At 38.7% G+C, this 21,132-nt stretch overlaps 1 protein-coding gene across 1 annotated transcript in view; it reads left to right on the top strand.

Moving 5' to 3' along the window:
* vps33a (VPS33A core subunit of CORVET and HOPS complexes) overlaps positions 1 to 17,499 on the top strand; it is a 28,835-nt gene extending 11,336 nt beyond the window's left edge. The window contains exons 8-13 of the mRNA XM_084320714.1: positions 5,158 to 5,284; positions 8,363 to 8,430; positions 9,713 to 9,850; positions 11,602 to 11,739; positions 15,485 to 15,653; positions 16,872 to 17,499. Coding sequence (XP_084176840.1) covers positions 5,158 to 5,284; positions 8,363 to 8,430; positions 9,713 to 9,850; positions 11,602 to 11,739; positions 15,485 to 15,653; positions 16,872 to 17,065 — 834 coding nt within the window. The 3' untranslated portion in view covers positions 17,066 to 17,499. The remainder of the gene's footprint in view (positions 1 to 5,157; positions 5,285 to 8,362; positions 8,431 to 9,712; positions 9,851 to 11,601; positions 11,740 to 15,484; positions 15,654 to 16,871) is intronic.
* Positions 17,500 to 21,132: the final 3,633 nt, after the last annotated feature.

Genomic DNA, 21,132 nt, shown 5'->3' with positions numbered 1-21,132 from the left:
CCATATTTGTGACTGTATGACTAACAGTTTTGGATATACGCCAGGGCTGTACGTTAACTTTTTTTGCACATAGCACTGGTGCTACAGAGGTTGATAGTTTTGTAGCACAGGCCAAAATCTTGTAGCACGAGTATAAAACGTCTCTAAAATCTCTAAAAACAACCACAAGTAGTGCAGTTCATTACTTAAATAGGTATGTGACTGGCAAGGGACATGAATCTTGCATACAGGGCACACAAAATCCAAGAAATGCTTTCAGACAAATTCTTTCTTTATTTGCCCATAATGTAAAACAAAAAAAACAAGGACATAACCATATAACCGATATGAAGCAGTCCGAGACCAGGCAAACCAACCTAGAAACACCTAGAAACCAACATAACAAATAGATATAATGCATACAAACACCTGTACATATTTGTGGAACCAAATAAATTAATTTATTATTATTATTATTATTATTATAATTATTCATGTGTGTGTGTGTGTGTGTGTGTGTGTGTGTGTGTGTGTGCACTGCACACGTGTCACAGTTCCAGCATCATGTCTGCTGGCCACTTTTTCAGATCCACACACACACACACTATTGCATTAATCAGAAGTACAAGGAACTCTGCATGAATAAAGTGCTTTATAAATAAAATGAATTATTATTATTATTACCTTATTTGCATATTGTCTCGTTATTAGATAGATTGATTGATTGATTGATAGATAGATAATTAATACTTTATTGATCCCGGATGGGAATTTAAGTAGCCATACGATGGAGTTCTTTTTACAGAGTAAAATTAGCGGCTTAAATTTAGTGAACAGCATTTCTTCCTTGGCGATGCAATATGCCACATTCATCTTAAGCTTTACCTCACAGAGATCAGCATCATCCGCTCTGGTCGCCTGTTTACTCAGCGAGTGCAAGAGGGTGCCGGCCCGCTCAGGGGTTTGTTTAGCGTTGAAGGCATCCCGGGCAAGAATGTGTCGATGGGACGTATTGTGTTTATTAATGTTATCCCTTTTTAGGATATTGTTACCCGCGACATAGGGATTCTCTGATCGGATCTTTTCCGGAGTCTCCCGGCACCAGTGACCGAAGAATAATAGCTGCGCTTCCTCATTAAAAAATATCCACGGAAAATCATTTTTCCACTCTGCGTTATATCTGTACATCTTGTTAATCTTCTCCTTTTGTCTCGTTTCTATTAACGGTGGTCCCTCTCGGGCTTGTTTGGGGTTTTGATCTTGTACTTCTTTTGTTGGATTTAATACCTTAAAAAAGCGCTTCATCTTGTCGAAGTCACCCAGTCACTGTACATTGAGCTCGCAACTCGCGGGATATTGTTCGCTAGGGATTATGGGATTTGGTGTTTGATTATGGACTCTACGCGAGACGGGACATTGTTTTTAATCGCACCAGACTACAAGTACCAAGTGGATAGCGTGGCGCCGTGGTCCATTCAATTTACCGTCACACTTTTTTTTTTTTTTTTGCTTGCGCCACGGGCCATCGCACCAGTGCTACTGAAGTCAATTCATTCATCGCACAGACTGACGTCAGTGTCGCACGTGCGACATATATGTCGCACTGTACAGCCCTGATATACGCTCATTTGAATATTGAATGTTTTGCCTGATGGAGGTGCTAGAGGAAAGGTCATGGGGTCACCAAAATCAATAGGGTTCTCTAGGGTTATGAATGTGCACAGTAAATTTGAAAGATTAGGATAAAACTATTTGAGTTATTGCATTCACACCCAGGATAAAACTCTTAGTTTTATTGCATTCACACCCAGGATAAAACTCTTAGTTATCGCATTCACATCCAGGATAAAACTCGTAGTTATCGCATTCACACCCAGGATAAAACTCGTAGTTATCGCATTCACACCCAGGATAAAACTAGTTATCGCATTTGCACCCAGGATAAAACTCTTTGTTATCGCATTCACACCCAGGATAAAACTATTTTAGTTATCGCATTCACACCCAGGATAAAACTATTTTAGTTATCGCATTCACACCCAGGATAAAACTCTTAGTTATCGCATTCACACCCAGGATCTGTGGTGGTCGGGGTGAATGCATAGCAGGGGCGTTTTTAGTAATTAGAGATGAATACTGAATAACTAGAATCATTCGAGGTTCTCAAAGTGAGGTCCAGGTCCATGAGGGGGATCTGGGCAGTCCCCATAGAAAATTCAAAGTTAACAGGACCAAATCATCAGTTTCTTATTTATTTATTTAACCTTTATTTAGCCAGATAAAACATTGGTCTGGTCCAAGAAGCCCCAACAGGAGTACAAATATACATATATACACATATATATACATATATATATAATATATATACTGTACATACATACACACATATACACCAATAACAAAATAAAAACACAGTTAAGAATCATACACATAAGCAAATAAACAAACAAACAAACATATGCACAGCCTATGTACAAAAGAAATAAACAGTTCATCTCTAGTCTTTACAGTTTTCTTCAATTGCATAAACACTCAAATCAAAAGTATTACACAATTATCAAAACCTTACACTCAAGGAGCAAAATATAGGCCCAGATTTTCACCCCTACAATGTCAGCCTCACACTTTTTGCAAAACAATACACACAGTGATTTGCAAAACACTAAACACACTTGCATTACATTAGACACAGAATGTCAAATTACCACACATATGAGCCAATTGGTTAAACGCAGCCATCAGATGCACAAACACACCATTGCTTAATTGTAGATACACCAATCAGGTTTAAGCACTATAAAAATGCAGCAGGTGAGTTCACCTGTCTTCAACCAAAATGGAAGGAGAGTGAAGTACTGTACACAGAGAACGTGAAAATATACAATACATTCACCAAACACTACACAAGACAACCAATGATGCAGACTGAGGAAAATATAAATGTTCTCCCATTTTCCCAAATCAGTCAAAATGGAGAATCACAACAAAAAATTATCTTGCCAGATCCAGCTAGGCAAAGAGATAATGTCTAGTATTTTCTGTTTAAGTTTTTTCAAAAAAAAAAAATAGTTTTACTGTAATTTTAACCTGTACTGGATACAGTATTTTATGTTTGTCTGATATTTGTTGAGCTTACAGTGTTATGCACATAGTAGCATGAAAACTGGGACATGTATTGTTGTGATTCTCCATGTTGAAATGTTGACTGATTTGGTTATATGGAGAGAACATTTATATTTTCATCAGTCTGCATCATTGATTTGGGTATATGGAGAGAAAATGTTATTTTTTTCATCGGTCTGCATCATTGATTTGGGTATATGTAGATAAATAAATTATATTTTCATCAGTCTACAGCATTGGTCTTGTGTAGTGTTTGGTGAATTTATTGTATATTTGCACATTCTCTGCGTACTTCACTTACAGTACTCTAATCACTGAGAAGTAGAATTGCTAAATGTGTTTTAGGTTAAGCACAGCAGTGTGTGTAACTGGTTCAAACAGAATTAAGTCATATGAAACGTGTGTTTCATATGGTAACAAAATGTAGTTTTTATAAATTAGTGTATGGTTTTGACAAGTGTTTAATTTAGCAAAGGATCTGAGGTGATAATTGTGTGTGTGGTTGTGCTAATTGTGTGTTTTGAAACACCGGGCCCCGTTTTCAAAATCATGCTTAGGCAATCGAAAAAAAACTGTATTGTGTGTTTCATTATATACATATGTTTCAGTCTTCTCATAAAAAAAAAATTAGATTTTTGGGTCTTTTCCTGCCTTTGGTCCGCTTTGCATTCACATCTCAAATGAACCGCAGCAGGGTTCACTTGCAAGAGTGAATGAGCTTTCACACCACCCCAAACCAACCGGACTATCCGAGGAAATGAACCAGGGTTCGATTAAAGCTTATTATAGGACACTGGACATGGGTATGGATGGCTCCAGGTGCTGCTGCATTAAAGTGCACATCTTCAATATCTGTACTATTTAAAAGCACAGTGCCTCAGAGATGGCAGTGGACATGTATGACAGGACAAAGGCCATATGTAATGGCCTTTGGATTGAGGAACATACTACCAGCCAAAGGAGGAAGCAGAAAAGGATGGACGAGTATGTAGTTGAGTCATCTTGTGGCACAAGCTCAGACCTCAGCTCAGGAGATCAGCTGAGACAGAGACTGTTCTATCCAGTCGTTGACAGAATGCTGCAAGAGCTTGAGAGCAGGTTCTCATGAGTTGGATAACAACTTATGAGAGGCATACAGGCATGTTATCCAGCCTAAGACCAGTTTCTCTCAGTGGAATTGCTGCAACCCCTCGCCACACATTACAATATCCAACTATTGCCAGAGGAGATCACAGTTGCAAAGTGTTTCCTGGTCAGGACAGGCAGAGATGCAGTCCCTACTATCCAAAGTGTCTTTTCCCTCCTGGATGATGATAATAATAATAATAATAATAATAATAATAATAATAATAATAATAATAATAATAATAATAATAATAATAATAATAATAATAATAATAATAATAATAATAATAATAATAATAATAATAATAATAATTATTATTATTATTATTATTATTATTAATAATAATAATAATGCATTTGATTTACAAGGCGCCTTTCAGGACACTAAAAAAAAGTCCACAAATCGGTGAATGAAAAAATTATAGGATCAAATGAAAACTACTTACTAAAAATTGATGTTTAAAAGTACTAAAAACCAACAAAAAATACCAAACACTAACAAACATTCAGCACAGACAATGGGGATGCTGACTTTTTTTTTTTCTTTTTTTAGATCCGGGGCTAGGAGAAAAACATCCGGGGCTAAAGCCCCGGAAGCCCAGGGCTAACGACGCCACTGATGCATAGTATCCCTGACACTGTCTTTTCAGGGATATAATTATAAAATTATGCTGTGCCCTGGGTGTTATAAATGTATGTGTTTTTACATGTCTGAATTGCCCAGACATGTTCCATATCAAATTTGATTTCCTGCTGTCTGATGGATATTTCTTTTTGGGGGGGGGGGGGGGGGGCTCATTACAGCAAAGCGGCAATAATTCTCTAAAATAACCAAATGGCCATGGTCAAATATCTAATTTAACAAATAGTCGGAATAAACTTTTACTAACGGCTTGATAATTGATTAGACTTTTCTCCCCTGTCTTACAGGAGCGCCACAACGCTAAAACAGTGGGAGAAATCAAACAGTTTGTGTCGCAGCTGCCCCACATGCAGGCAGCACGGAGCTCGCTGGCTAACCACACCTCTATAGCTGAGCTGATCAAGGACATCACCAGTATGGACAGAACCTTCTCCTCTATCCCTGACTTCTCCTCTATCCCTGAAGAAATAACTATTATCCAACACATACAAAGACACATCTTTGGTGTCAGAAAAATTGGTCTAGCAAAGCATGTAGGCAATTGAAGGAAATGGATATCCACACACTGGATTACAGCTCCAACACAAATGAATACAAAAGCAACGTTTCAACCCAACAGGGTCTTCCTGACCTGACTACATGACACGTAGAAGGGTATATATAGTGCTAAGCCAATAATGTCTCAATCACATCACTGTCAAGTCAATAGGCTATATCACATAGGCCAATCAATTATAGTAAAGATTTTATAAATGCATACAAACATTCAATAACCCATAATGGAATGTATAATGAAGATGCATGATATAAATAATATAGCTAAAAGGCATAACAAGTGACGAGAAAGATTTGTATATATTATTATATTATATAAGAGTTAAAAACCTCATAATATAAAAAGAAAAAAACAATTACAATATATTTCTTAACACTGAGCACCAGCCGTGTTTTCCTTTTTACCCCCTTGAATGCCACCATCCACGGCCAATGTTAACATTAATATCGCCTAATCTATGTTTTAAATTATGGCTATGTGTCTAATCTGCCCGTCGCTTATCAAAGAATCATTTTCCAGTCAACATTGTCAAGGCAGATTGTATTTTTATCGCTTCATTTCCGTTTGATAGCATTTTGAAAATCACCCGTTTTTGGGGAAAAAACAACCCATGCCTATGATAATCGCCTTTTACTGGAATATTCCAGAACGTTGTCATTTGTCGGCCTATTTATGAATCGTTTTCAAATAAACGCTAGATGATCGATAAGATGTGTGCGCTGATAATCGCTGCTCTTATTTCCTCATGGCTTTTACAGTCAAAACAGCCATATCACATATCACATAAACGCTTATATATCCATGAAAACGGGTCTGATTATCCTAACACTGATAACATAGATTCCTTACCTGAGGTCAGATGGTATCCAAATGGTTTATTCCAATTTCCGATCGCCATTCGAAAAAATCGATAATTGTATTGATCCATCGTGTGTACAGTATAACCCATATTCGCCGTGGCTCAGAGGCTCCAGAATGAACTCTGGTAGACCCTGGCTGCATCAGTGAGAAGTAAAATGTGGAGTCAGAAATCCGTTCTCCCATTCACTTTCATTGAGTCCATTCCAAAAGGGTGATTTACCATCTGGGAGACGATAGGGGGCGCTTTTTTCACATCTGAGCACCGGCGGTCCCTGGATCTCCAACGGTAGGCTTGCGTGATGCAATATGATTTCAGATCGCTAATAAAAATTTAAAAAATGAGAATACTCGTGACATGGCATTCAACGGTCGGGGCGTAAACCAGAGAAAAGCCGTGAGTGGCATACACAGTGTTAAACCACTAGCATACTAGGGTACTGAAAGAGAGAAAATCATAAGAAAGGGGTTTTATATCAAATTCTTCATTTATTTTAGACCTTTATGGACATGGTATTGAGGAAATATATCCATTAGTCTTTTTTTTTTTTTTTTTTTTTTTTTTCCCCAAGATCACCTCCCCTATGAGGCTTCTCCACTTTTCCCACACCAACATATCTCGGTGCGCTGACGTATTGACTGGCTTGTTTAAAATGAACAGCCACAGAGTTGTGATGTTAACTTCGCTAATCCTGGTGTGTAACGCTATATACAGTTTTACCCACATAAGCCAGGCCACAAGGACAATGAAGTGGATATACAACATGCATGGGGCTACATGTAATGGCACCACATATGGATTATGTACCGACCCTCGGAATGATGATTTTGATATAAAACCCTTTTTGTGACTTTCTCTTTGGTTCTGCCTTCCAGTACCCTAATATGCTAGTGGTTTAAAAAAACATATATATATATATATATATATATATATATATATATACATATATATATATATATATATATATATATATATTCATGATATATACAAATCTTTCTTGTCAATTGTTGGTATGCCTTTTTGCTATATTTCTTCTATCATGTATCTTAATTATATATTCTATGGGTTATTGAATGTTTATATGTATTTGTACTATTTTTACTATAATTGACTGGCCTATGTGCTACATTACATTTACATTTAGTCATTTAGCTGACGCTTTTATCCAAAGCGACTTACAAGTTCTGTACGACAAGCCATCAGGAAGGGCACAACTCTATCAGCTGAGCAACAATGTTCATCAAAGTGTTGAGTGCTACAGTGTAGGTTAGTTTATTAGGACAAGTGCATGACAGTACGGTTAGTTAGCTATAGCCTACTTAAGTCACTGGCAGTGATTCAGTCATTGGCTTAGTGCCTATATATACCCTTCTACGTGTCATTTGCCTGATGAAGACCCTGTTGGGTTTAAACATTGCTTTAGTATTCATTAAAGTGTTGGGAGCTGTGCTCCAGTGTGCAGATATGCCTTTCCTTACTTCTATCCTGTACCTGTTTTAAAGCAGGTTGGATGTGCACACAGCTACTAGAAAGCATGTAGTTAACCCATCTAGGTTTTTAATCTTTTGTGTCTCAGTGTCTGTTGGATAATGGTCCATTTTATTTTGTTACTTTCACTGGTTTAAATGGTAAATGGCCTGCATTTATATAGTGCTTTTATCCATAGCACTTTACAACTTGTGCCTCACATTCACCCATTCATTCACACACTGACGGTGGAGGCAACCATGCAAGGAACCTGCTCATCGGGAGCAGTTAGGGGTTAAGTGTCTTGCTCAAGGACACTTTGACATGCTGCTGGGAGGAGCCGGAATCGAACCGGGAACTTTCTGATTACCAGACGACCGCTCTACCTCCTGAGCCACTGTCTCACTGGTTTAGTAATTCGTTACAACCATGACAACATTTTCTTCTTGACCGATCTGTTTCCCAAAGAGTATATTTTTATACTGCAGACCATTCTGTTTTAAGCACTGCAACACTCCTTTGTTCATGTAATAGTATTGTTTTTTTTAACATGGTATCTAGCTATGATGCACTGTGATGAATATAAATGATTGGTCCCGTTTTGTTTCAGCCTCTGAGGCCTTCTTTGATAACCTGACAGTGGAGCAGGAGTTTATGACTGGAGTCGACACAGACAAGGTACCCTGGATTGTGTTGTATTTTATTATTATTATTTAGCTGTAACCCAAGTGGAGCAGTATAATGCAGCAGGGACAAAACAATTATCCTTAGGTTTTTTCTTTATTGTTGTTGTTATATTGGTCCATTTTCAATAATATATATTAGTGCTGTCAGGCGATTAAAAAAATTAATTTAATTAATTACAGGATTTGTAATTAATTTTAATCGCATAACCATTTTATGCCTGATATTCTATATTCTATAATCATATTTCAAATTGCATGTGTCCGGATGGCAGCATTCAGTACTGTATCTACAAAACCTTCTGTTTAATCATCTTCCATCCATTAATTTGCTTAGATTTTTCAGGTCTGGTCAATTTGAGCATAGTGTTATTCACAGTCAAAGATAAAAAAAAATATTTATTGATATTCTCATTTGGTTCATTACAATTTACTCAAGCCTAGTAACAGACACAGTATTTCTGACACTGGGAATACATTCCCTGAGATCCATAGATGTCCCTAGAATCAGATACCAAGAACATGCAAATGGACCATATTAAAAAAATCTGTAAATGTGTATTCTACGGTCTTATGGAATGAATGAGATTAAAAAAAAGTTATTAAAAAAAAAGTTTAATTAATTGAGTTAATTTTCATAACGCGATAATTTGCTGTGTAATTAATTAATGCGATAAATTGACAGCCCTAATATATATATATCGTATAGTAAGTCTTAAATTAGATCAAGTGGACAGAGGAGACATGTGGTTGTCGACACCCTCCCTAGAGTGACAGAGGAGACATAGAATAGCACTATTGGCATAATGGGGAGAAAAAAAGTCCAATTTAGACCATATTTTACTTCCCAGTACATTAATCAATGATTATATGCAGGGCCACGTTTTGACCTCAATCAAAAGATTTGCCTGTAGCAATGATGGACAGTGAGTCGACGGTGGAGTCAGCCGTTGCCAATTTCATTATAAAGTATCCTGTATTTTGTTCTGACAAAACAAACTTGAACTTGTACTCCATACTGTATTAGAGTTTTTACTTATTGATTTACTTATTTTAATGCCAGTGGCTGGCCAACAATCGCTTTGCATCCGTTTTCTTTTTTCATTGCCTCAGCAGAAACTGAACTGAACTCATTCCTGACTTCTGCAAAGTGAAATAAACTGAATTAAATAAAACTAGGAACAAAGCAACAACAACAATAACGACAACAGAGGGGCATTCATAGGTCTTCTTTCCACTGTACTAACGGTCCTAAATAAACATGGCTCTGTCTCCAGGTGAACACGTACATAGAGGACTGCATCGCCCAGAAAGATCCTCTGATAAAGATTCTGCGTCTGGTCTGTATGCAGTCTGTCTGCAACAATGGCCTGAAGCAGAAGGTGTTGGATTACTACAAGAGGGAGATCTTACAGGTACAATTCAAGTGATTTCCCTACATTGATCTTTAATCGATCTTCTATTTTCAAATCGATCTATATCTGCATGTATAAGAAGCACACAATTGGCAAAAACTAGATCTCACACAACTCTGAGGAGAAATGTTTAACTTTTTAATGACCAAGCATTTATGGAAGATATTACAAATAAGAACATCCATTGTACGTCAAATATCCCTGATGTTTTCATGTGGCTCTGGAGTCATTTAATTGATTCATTGATAAACAACATGCACCCTTCAAGAGACTTGGATCAAAATGAGATCAGCCTTGCATTCCACAAAAATAATTCTGTTGCTGGCCATCTGTTTGAAAAAGATAACCCAGGGTCCCCTGTAAATGATCATGAAGAATGTGTGTATACTACTTTATAGAAACAAAGCCAGTTTCCCCTTTGATCTGTAGAAAAAGGATTGTTGAATCAACTTTCCTGGCAATTTGGACTATGGGGATGTAATACAGACACCTGCTGCCTCCACACTCGGGCCCTAGACTCTGTTTGCCACTCAGCCATGAGGTTTATTAACGGTGATAGCTACAGCACTCACCACTGTGTTCTTTATGATGAGGTCGGTTGGTCTTCTCTGTCTGACAGGCGCAGTTATCATTGGTATCTGTATATTTATAAAGCCCTAGTAAATTACCACCTTATATCATCAATGCTGCTCTGGAACACCGGTACAACGCGCTCCAGTGATTGTCTAATTCTTCAGGAACACTGGTCCATACTTAACGCACTCCAGTGATTGTCTTGTTCTGCAGGAACACTGGTCCACACTTATAGTATATATAAATAAATAAACACTGATTACAGTTAGTGCTTTAGAATGTGTCTTTGTTTAGGATCTCTTTTATAAAGGTACATTCCTAATGGGTACGTACTGTAAGTCCTGATCCTGATATTGAAAAGCCTTGACATTCTCCTGGATTTGAACCATTCCGAGTAGCTACAGTATGTCAAAATAACTGCAGAATGATTAACTAGAACCATGGTCCTGAACTGGTGCGTCATGATGGAGCCATTTTGAGTGGGTCACAGGTGTGTGTCTGTCTGTCTGTTTGTTGGGTGGGGGTTGAGGGAAAATGTCTACAGATTTTCTGATGCTGCGCTTTTATTCGGAAGGATATACATTTCCCATGATGCACCGCGTGTGCAGTAAAGTTTGCTGCAAACATTGTCATGACAATAGCTACCACGAATAGTATTCAATTTGCGCATCATAATGGTTCTTCAAATCCAGCAGAATGTTGATTAATGTTAATAATTGACTCCCCTTTTAACTGTTATGCTATTGTCTGCTATAATAGAATACCCGCCATCAAGCGTTCACCTAATTCTCACAACTTGCTGAGTGGCATCTAGGGACTAGCATCTTTTAAGGCATTACTCATTAAGTCAAACCATATGACCATTAAAAGGAAGTGTTACTCATGAATGATTTCCCAATTTAGACAGGAAGGAGGCTGATAAAGTTGAGTAAATTGGCCTCAAGGTGGTGCTATTCTTAAAAACTTCTCCAAATATACCCCTCCCCTTATCTTCTTCTTTTTGTCTAAATCTTTTCTCTGCCTATTTTATCATGTGTGGTCAACCATCAAATTAGCATATTGTGCTTGGCCCTTTAATTGCTTATATTTTATTCTATTATAATTTTTTTTTTTTTTATGAATAAAGGAAACTCATGGCTTTAATGGCTACTTAATACTGCCATTTCTGTTTTGTTAAGACTTACGGTTATGAGCACATGCTGACCCTGAACAACCTAGAGAAGACGGGGCTTCTGAAGCCCCAGGCCAGCTCCAGGAACAACTACCCCACTATTAGGAAGACCCTCAAGCTCTGGATGGAGGATGCTAATGAACAGGTGTGTCCCATTTAGGAGATTATTCAGTTGCTGTAGAGGGGAGCAGAGGTTTGAATCTGTTTTGTTTATTTTTTTTTTATCTAAATATGAATTTGAATTTTCTAAATACAGTGAATGTACAAGAAGTTGTCTTGGTGATGTGGTGCAGAGACATATCAACTACGTACAGTCAGTTACTGTAGTTGGTTTCACATGATGACAGATACACATGGCACAGTGACACAGTATGACAGATACACATGGCACAGTGACACAGTATGACAGATACACATGGCACAGTGACACAGTATGACATAACAACAACAACAACAACGACCACCACCAGCAGACTAAACATATCACCGAAGAGGTTAACACTTTGAGTGCCACGCGTATTGCTTATCCTTACCCCTAGAATGCCAGCCTTATAGTCGTTTCCGCGGTCGTTTCAAGTCAAGTCAATTCAAGTAATTTATTTATATAGCACGTTTAAAAGCACAAGAGCCAACCAAAGTGCTGTACAATCGAAGCTTAAAATCAATGTCCTAATATAAAATACACAAATACAAAAAGGCACAGCAGGACAAGACAGTACATTCAGAGAATAGGACAGTAGGACAACACACGGATAGGGGAACACAAAGTACAGTAGCACACAGAGGACAGAGGAGCATAAGAGATACAAGAGGGAGGGGGCAGGATAAAATTGCATGGGAGTGTGTGAGTTAGGGTGTGGGAGAATCAGGGTTTATTGAAGGCCAGGGAATAGAAGTGGGTTTTTAGAACCCTCTAAAAATTAAATGTCTCCAGCGAGGGGGCAGATCGGATCTCCAGGGGAAGCTGGTTCCATAGCTTGGGGGCCACGGCCTTGAAGGAGCGATCGCCTCTCTTTTTGAGTCTGGTGCGGGGGGGGACCAGCCGAGCCTGGTTGGAGGATCTTAGTGACCTGGGTGCTGCGTAGGGGGTGATGAGCTCGGTGATGTATAGGGGTGCTGCACCCGATAGTGCCTTAAAGGTGAGGAGGAGGATTTTGAAGTCTATTCTACTGTAAGTGGGACTGGGAGCCAGTGTAGGGAGGGGGGGGGGGGGGCGTTTTACCTCAAAACTCTGATCGTGTTTGCAGACCATGTTTTTTCATCCGGTGAAACACAGAACTGTGATCGTTAGAAAAACACGTTTCAGATTCGGTAAAATAGACATAGAATGTACCTTACCTTAGCCAGAAGGTATTCCAAGAAAAATAATTCCAAGTGATCACATTGCCATCGCGATTACCAGTGTATATGTCTATATACGTTTCGATGGTCAAATACGCTTATGCAGCGGAATTCCGAGGCGAGCAATGTGAATTTCTGTTCCAGCAGGAGGAGGGGCCACTAACCAAGGAGAAATGAAAGTGAGACTGACTATCAACCCCAAGCCATTGCAGTTCAGACACGGACGATACTGCCACCTGGTGATAGTCGATCAGCATTGCCGTTCTAATGTGTGGGGACGTGCCAAAATGATGCAGATCGCTCCCGGCAAGTCTGTAGAGCGGGGATCAAAGTAAAAAGATCAAACGATCCAAAAACGTAATATGTCGTTTTTGGCACTGAATGTGTTAAAAAGCAGGGGTGTCAAACTCATTTTTACAGAGGGCCACATCAGCATTATGGTTGCCCTCAAAGGGCCAAAGACCGTATAAATGTTAATGTAATGTAAAATAAATGTAGCTACTCATTTACATATTGTTAAACATGTTGTTTCTGTATTTATTACTTATTCAAGTTATACATATTGCATATGCATTTGCATAGATGTAAAAATATATGTTGGCTTATGTTATTTTAACAAATAATTTTAGTTTATCAGAACCCCATATTACTCCATCAATCAATGATCAAACCATTCAAGTAAATAACAAAGAAGAATATCATCAAATACAAGCTATGACATTAAGTCTGTTCAAAACCTTTTTGTCACAGTCAAGAGGGGCAGAACTAACAACTGTGAGCTGCAGAGAACACGTGGGACAGATGTAGCAGATGTTACAAAAACAAATGGCTGCACACAACCTTGCAGAGGCCATACATCCAACTAATGGAAGATATTTTAATTAACTTTAATTAACAGATTGCAGAATGGGTACAGTACAGTACAGCTCAATACACACAATTGTTAAGGGGATGCAGACCAGAGAAAGACTTTCGACTTGTTTACATCAGGGTCCCCCATTTTCAATTCGTAATGAAATTGCTATTATGTGTCTGCATGAACACACAACTGTAACTGTACTCAAAAATAACAAAAAGGGTTGTCTCAGTTCACAACTATATTGGTCAAGTTTTGGGTGGGACTTGTTTGCGTCCCTACAGCTTCTTATTCAATTGAGCGAGATGCTCGGTTATGTCACAGCCAGTTTGCATCTGACAGTTCAGACAATATTTCTTCAACCCTTTGTTACCTATTCTGCCTGGATCTTTTTTGTATTTTGGGCTGTAAAATTGTCAAAGAATGTCTGAGGAGTAAGTGCTTTTGGCTTTTTTCCTTTGTTACTTCATCAATACCTCAGATGTTCAACATACATGTATGTGTAAGAATGTGTAATAACTAAGGCTGTCAAAGTTAAAGCTTTATTAACGCATTACCCCACAATTATTTTAACACTGCTATTTTTTAACCCAATATTAATGTTAAAAAAAATAAAAATTCCTGAGCTCTTGGGGGGCCACATCAAATGACGTGGCGGGCCACATTTGGCACGCGGGCCGTGAGTTTGACACCTATGAACACCCCAACATTATGGGAAGCTTGCCGTCTTCTCCAGAGTCAGACGAGAAGATGGATACCAATTTCAACTCTGTGTTCAGTAGAAAGCTATCTGGCTGCAAGCTAGCCTAGCTTTGCACAAATTAATGGAAGCGAATATGGACCACTAGCCTAGCTTAAAACGTGTGTTTTTGGCCAACAGTTAGGCTAGCTGCCTGGTCCATATCCGCTTCCATTCATTTGTGCTAAGTTAGGCTACCTTGCAGCTGGATAGCTTTCTACTGAACACACAGAGGGAATTGGTATCTTGTCTGACTCTGGAGAAAGACAGTAAGTGCATTTCCCATAATGTTTGCGTGTTTCTTTTTAATATATAGGAAGAGGGATATCAGCCGCGAAAATGAATAGGAGGCGATGTCTTCACTGAAAACTCAACACACAACATCATGAGCGAAACTGACATGCGCAATAGCAATCAACTGCTTAAATATCAGGACTGTCAATTTCAATATTGTAAACAAAATATTTTCTCAATCTGATGTGAAAACTAGCTAAATTGTTAGCCTAGCATGGTGTAAAACATGAAATGCATCATCATCATGCACCCAAAACATAACATTAAAAATCCCTTAAAAAATAAATAAAAGATCTGCTGATTGACATTCTAAGTTTAAAATGTAAAATTATGTTTCCAAGACCCTAAACATTACAAATCTGTTGCTCCATCAAATAAGCCTCAACTACCCTAACAGGTAGAAGCAGTTTTAGGTCTCATTACATTAATTTTGTAGAGGCCCAGGTCTGCTTAATTTCCCCAGAGCCAGCGAAGGAAGTGGCTCGAGAGTTCCACGTCTCGGCTCCTCCTCGTCTCATGTCACTGCGTACATGGGTTTGCATCACAGTAGGCTGTGGCTGTGAAGGACTGTCCAGTAGGCCTGAGTACCAGAAGGTGGTTATTCTGAATGAAAGAACGTTGAGGATGTATTGACTGAAGTGGTTTCATTCTGTCCCACAGAACCCCAATGACATCTCCTATGTGTACAGTGGCTATGCTCCCCTGAGCATCCGACTGACCCAGGTCCTGGCCAGGCCCGGCTGGCGGAGCATCGAAGAGGTTCTGAAGATGCTCCCGGGTCCACATTTTGAGGAAAGACAACAGCTGCCTGCTGGACTTCATAAGAAACGTAAATGTCAAAATAAATAAAAAATTACACATAGCTTAATAAAATAAACCATATTGATTGTTTAACTGCAATACTCAATATGGCCCAAGCACCAACTGTTGGACATTTGGAGATCATTGTTGTTAGGTATACAAACATTTGTACACAGTATTATTTGTGTTGTATTGAATTACCCTTTTCCTCCTATGTGTAGCTCTGATAGCTTGTGACCCATTGAACTTGATAGCATAGCAGTCCTATGCAGCTTAGTATCTTGTCTATTGCCCCCATGTTTTGTTTGGTCTCATTGTTATGTCTTGTATATTTTGTGTTGTCTTTTTGAGTTTAATGGTAATAATATAAAAAGAAAGGGAAACATTAGAACCAGTGGAAAGTGAGGCTGCAGCCAGTGTGCCCTGCTGCCAAACGGGGGGGGGGGGGGGGGGTTGGTGGTTGGCAGTGCAGCGCAGCGCAGCACCTGTGTGCTGCTGATAGATAAGACATGGCTTTGTTTCCGATATGTCAAAGGCCCAAAAGAAGTGAGTGATTTAGAACACAAAGTTGACAATAGGACATGTTAATGTCATTGTGTCCGTGTGTGATGTCATTGTATGTGTGCTTGTGTTAAAGAGAAGAATGGATGAAGCCACTGTGAGCTGTTCATTTGTCAGTGACCACCACTCACTGTTCGATTTCCCTCTGTCCTTTCCATACGGGCTATTGCGGCTGTAGGTGTTGAACTGATGTGAATAATGCATTTTGAATTAGTCACACTCTTCATGCGCATGGTGGAAATGTGATAATTAGAACTGTGAGTATTAGACGGCTGACTTGTTGGTGCGTGTCTTTGGTACATTGACTTTAAGAAGTGATAATAAGGCCCCTAGCTGGGGGAGGCGGAGGAATGGATAAGATGCTTTAACAGATGGGACTTTACTTCTCTATCTTAGGTTCAGTCAGGTTTCACTGAATGATGGTACACATTTGAGAGAGCTACAAAACAACAACTAAATGACTGAGGTATAGCCCTGATTTTGAATGAAACGTTATCAGTTACTTATGCATACATATGCTTGTCCATTTATTTGTTCACTTGGGGAGAGTGAATGAGGAAAAAAGCTTCTTTTGGTGTGCGTTTATGAATTCCCTTTCAACCTGACCTACCAGTGTGTTCAACCTGACCTACCAGTGTGTTCAGAAGACTTGTCCACCTGTTCTCGTCTCATCCGTCCCCAACAGGTCAACAGGGGGAGAACCGGACCACACTGGTGTTCTTCCTCGGGGGAGTGACGTACGCAGAAATAGCCGCCCTGCGCTTCCTCTCTCAGATGGAGGACAGCGGGATGGAATACATCATCGCCACCACCAAACTCATCAACGGCACCAGCTGGATCAAGTCCCTCATGGACCGCCCTGAATCCCAGGCCCTCTGAACCGCCTCCCGTTAGGAGACGCAAGCACACCTGGCCACATCAAACACACTGACTTTAATGTCCATATCAGTGTTCCGCAGGTGTCTGATTGATGTCTGTGGTGGCGAAACAGGAGCATGTTCTTCAGTCTAGTTGCACAATATATTGTACCGTTGTCCCAACTTAACAAATGTCCTGGATAACTATTGTATATAGCGGCGTATTCCATCGGCGTCGGATCATATATGGTCATCTGCTATATATGATCAATGCTCCATTATGAACTACATGCAGGACGTAAAATTATTGTGAAAATGTAATTTATTGGAAAGGGGAGAAAGTATGTTAGTTACTGTTTATTTGCATTTTGGTTCATATATTTTTTATGTCTGGTCTTTTTTCTTTTTTTCAATTTGCTGTAAAAAAAGGTTGTAAATAAAATTGTCTCAACTAAACAAAAAAAAATAAGAGTTAAGATATCTGTTTGCACATGACCTACATTATAAATTGTTGTATAATAATTGTGTTGTGGTGTTGGGTGGGTAGATGAGATGAGGGAGAGAAGAAAGGAGAGTTATGGAGTGTATCCATCAGCGGTGGTCCAGCTCTCTGAAGGAGCAATTAGCCCAGTAACAGGCCTCCCGATCAGCCAATAATGGCCCTCTCTGCTGTCTGGAGATCTTGCCTCATCACAGCCCATGATTTGACAGCGCAGGACGCTGATTGAATTAGGAAGCTATTTGCTCCCATGTTCCGGTAGAGGATAAGTGTGTTGGGAGAGGGAGTTTGATCTCTGTTCCAATCAATAGCTTGTCCGTGCCTTACACTATGAACAGAGGGCCCCTGTGCCAGCTGGAGATAGTCATCGGATATTTTAGTTAACGGGCACAAACAACTATTGCCCCCCTTATTGTACTTATTCCAGAGGATAGCCTCTACTCAGGATAGTGAGGTTAAATATAATTTAAATACACTTTTTTTTTTTTTTTTACAAAGGCTTTATAGCTTATTGTAGGATGTCTTTGTCTGGGTAGCAGGTGCACTTGTACGGCTTAACTTTCTATTAGGAAAAACCCAAGGGTCTCAGAGACCCTTGTAATCAGTTGAATTGCTTGTGGCTCCTCCTCTTCCATAAGGACTGGAACAAGTATTTCTGGGCTGGCAGAAGAGGACCATTTACTGATCCCCTCCTGGCCTGCACCAACAATCGAAAGGTAAGACTATTTCGAAGAGTGGGTTACTATTCAAATTAAAGCAGAGCTTTATTTATTATACATATATTCTACACTTTTCTGAAAGGGTTAACCCACAGATCTGTTCAGGTTATGATTGTGAAATATGCTAAACAAATTGATAACATTTTGAAAGATATTTTTATAAAGGATAATTCAATCGTTTTGAATAGCCAACAATCATTTATTTTGTTATGATCAGCAAGGTTTTTCCAAAATATTTGTTGGAATGTGTCTTGCTCACAAATCAAAAGGATTACTTCTGGAGTATGTGGGCTTTTTATGTGTTTCTTCATTTACTAAAGCAGGAGTCATTGGTTGTAGCACAAGCCAGTGCTCCTGGGCTTATTTTAGTTATTCAATTCAATTCAATGTTCTAACTGGCCAATTTAAGTTATAGCCTACAATGTGTCAATATGCCGTAAATTATTATTTACGTATTACTTCAAGTCTTCCGCCTTTCAAACAAAGGTGATGGCTGCAGATGTTTTCCCTTTGCATGTGAAAACAAAGAACAATAATAAGGTTTTAATTTGATAATGGACATCATTTCTCGGTGTAAGCTCACATTAAACTTAAAGAGTGCAGATCAATACCAACCCCACTTTGTGCAATTTGTGCAACAAATTAATTATTAATAGTATTCCTCTCATCGGCAGCCTTGGTTCAAGTCTATAAACCTGGCCCATATTATGGGAGCCTATAGACATGATATTTTAACCTTTACAAAAAAGTTCTAATTTAAATTAACTAAAAGAACATAGGGTTTTCACTAACCTAGTACTTGAAAATGTAGGTTATTTATAAAAAAAAACATTAAATAAAAACTGCATTTAAGCCTTTTCGGTTTATCTAGAATGTGAGAGGGGAAATTACTTAATAAAGAAATGTATATTTCATTGCAGAACTATGGGACGAGGAGAAAATGTGGGACAACTGACTGAACACAACGGTCGCAGGCAGAAGATACAGGTGCCTTTGGACATGGATCCCTTGTCAATACGCTTCCTTCGGACATTGAAAGAGGTCCTGAAGTTTGTTCTCTTTAGCTACACAGTATTGTTTGGCGCTTTGCTCTTAGCTCGATGGACGACATATTTCATCGTTGCAAAATGAAGAAATTAAGAAGAAAAAAGACAACATTGCAGACTGTCAATAAATAAGCCTGCATTGCAGCACTTACAGAACGGGCAATTGTGAAGTGATTAACCAAGACTTTGGGGTCTTTTGCATTGTTTAGTATATATATGAATCTTCGCAGAATTCGAGAATAGTTGATAATAGTATCTGATAAATTATACACTGCATCATCTGGTAGAGAAGAAAACTAGGCCTATGATCACTTGTTTTTGTGGCTGTTGTGACTGAGATGGCTTTGGATGTGCTGTTTTACAGGGTCAGTGGACACTAAGACACACTGTACATATGATTATGGTGTAAAATAAATAAATAATAAAAGTTAACTTTATTTTATGCCAAACATTCTAATAAAAGAAAAGGAACTAAATGGCTTTGGGTTTTGTGAAAAGCTGGTCAGTGGGCAGAGAGCAGAAAGTGATGAGTCAACCAAAATACAATAGACATCTTTAAGGATCATGCTATAATTCTTTTGACATTTGGGTCCACATCCACCTTTTCACTGGTGAAAGAATCACATATAGTCAAAAAGATTCCACACACACAGCATATAGGGGTGTGCAGCATAGCAAACATTTGTGTCAGATTTCATATTTAGGTTGTAGAGTTATGGGGTTTGAACAATATTTGAATTTTTTACCCCAAAATGTTGATCAGTTCCCTTCAATACATTTCAACAGGATTTGAGCATGTACTGTAGAATGGAATCATTTGAAAAAACATGAGTGCAATGTGTGGTCAACGAATGGCATTTTAGTCCAGTTAGTGTTACCAAGATAGATACATTTTTATTAAATTTTTTATAAATTGGCACCCCACAACCAGCACATATAATGTATGGTGTTTATCCTCTCTAATCTCCCCATTGAAAAGAAAAAGAAAGAAACTCCTCTGAACTACTCCAATACTGAGCACATAAACTTTGCCAAGAATTTAAGAAAAGTTGTGTTAACTGAACCAAAGCCATTAGCAGTTGAATGTTTGGGCTATGAGCCATCTTGACAATAGATTGTTTACCATACAAGTCTATTGGAAACTGCTTTTTCAAATAATGCAGATGAAGGTCATAGTTTAGTGGGCTGTATGTGTAAATTGAATACATGCATGCTTATACTCTTTATACCAAAGAGTTATATAAACTGCTTGCAGAACGAGAGGAAAAAACAGTTTCTTAACGGAACACACCAACTTTATGGGAAATGCACTTACCCACCTCTCCAGAGACACAAGAAGATTATACCAATTTCCTCTCTGTGTGCTCAGTAGAAAACTATCTGACTGCAAGCTAGCCTAGCTTAGCACAAATGAATGAAGCAGATATGGGTCAGCTAGCTATAGCATATAGCTTACAACTCCGGGAGAGGTGTTTTTGCAGCTTACTACTGAACGCACAGAGAGGAAATTAGTATCTATCTTCTTGTCTGACTCTGGAGAGGATGGTGCATTTTCCATAATGTTGGGAAATGTTGCTGTATTCCTTTAAATATCAGACTGCAAGAGGAAAACATTAATTATAATATTAATTCATACAAGAAAAAGATTGTGTATTTTTTTGTATTCGGTATTCTATTCTGTCAATCTTGTAAGGAGTTTCTTGGTGTAGGGGAGCCGCAGTGTTTCCTATTTATTATGATTTCATGTCATTGCTGGGGTCAACATCATGGAGTGAGAAAAAAAGATACAAGTTTTTTTCACGGATCTAGCCTCTTTTCCTCTTAA

This window comes from Notolepis coatsorum, assembly GCF_963971535.1.
Source record: "Notolepis coatsorum genome assembly, chromosome: 1".
Lineage (NCBI taxonomy): Eukaryota > Metazoa > Chordata > Actinopteri > Aulopiformes > Paralepididae > Notolepis > Notolepis coatsorum.
The sequence above is the reverse complement of the archived record's forward strand: the minus strand, read 5'-3'. Positions and strand labels throughout refer to the sequence as shown.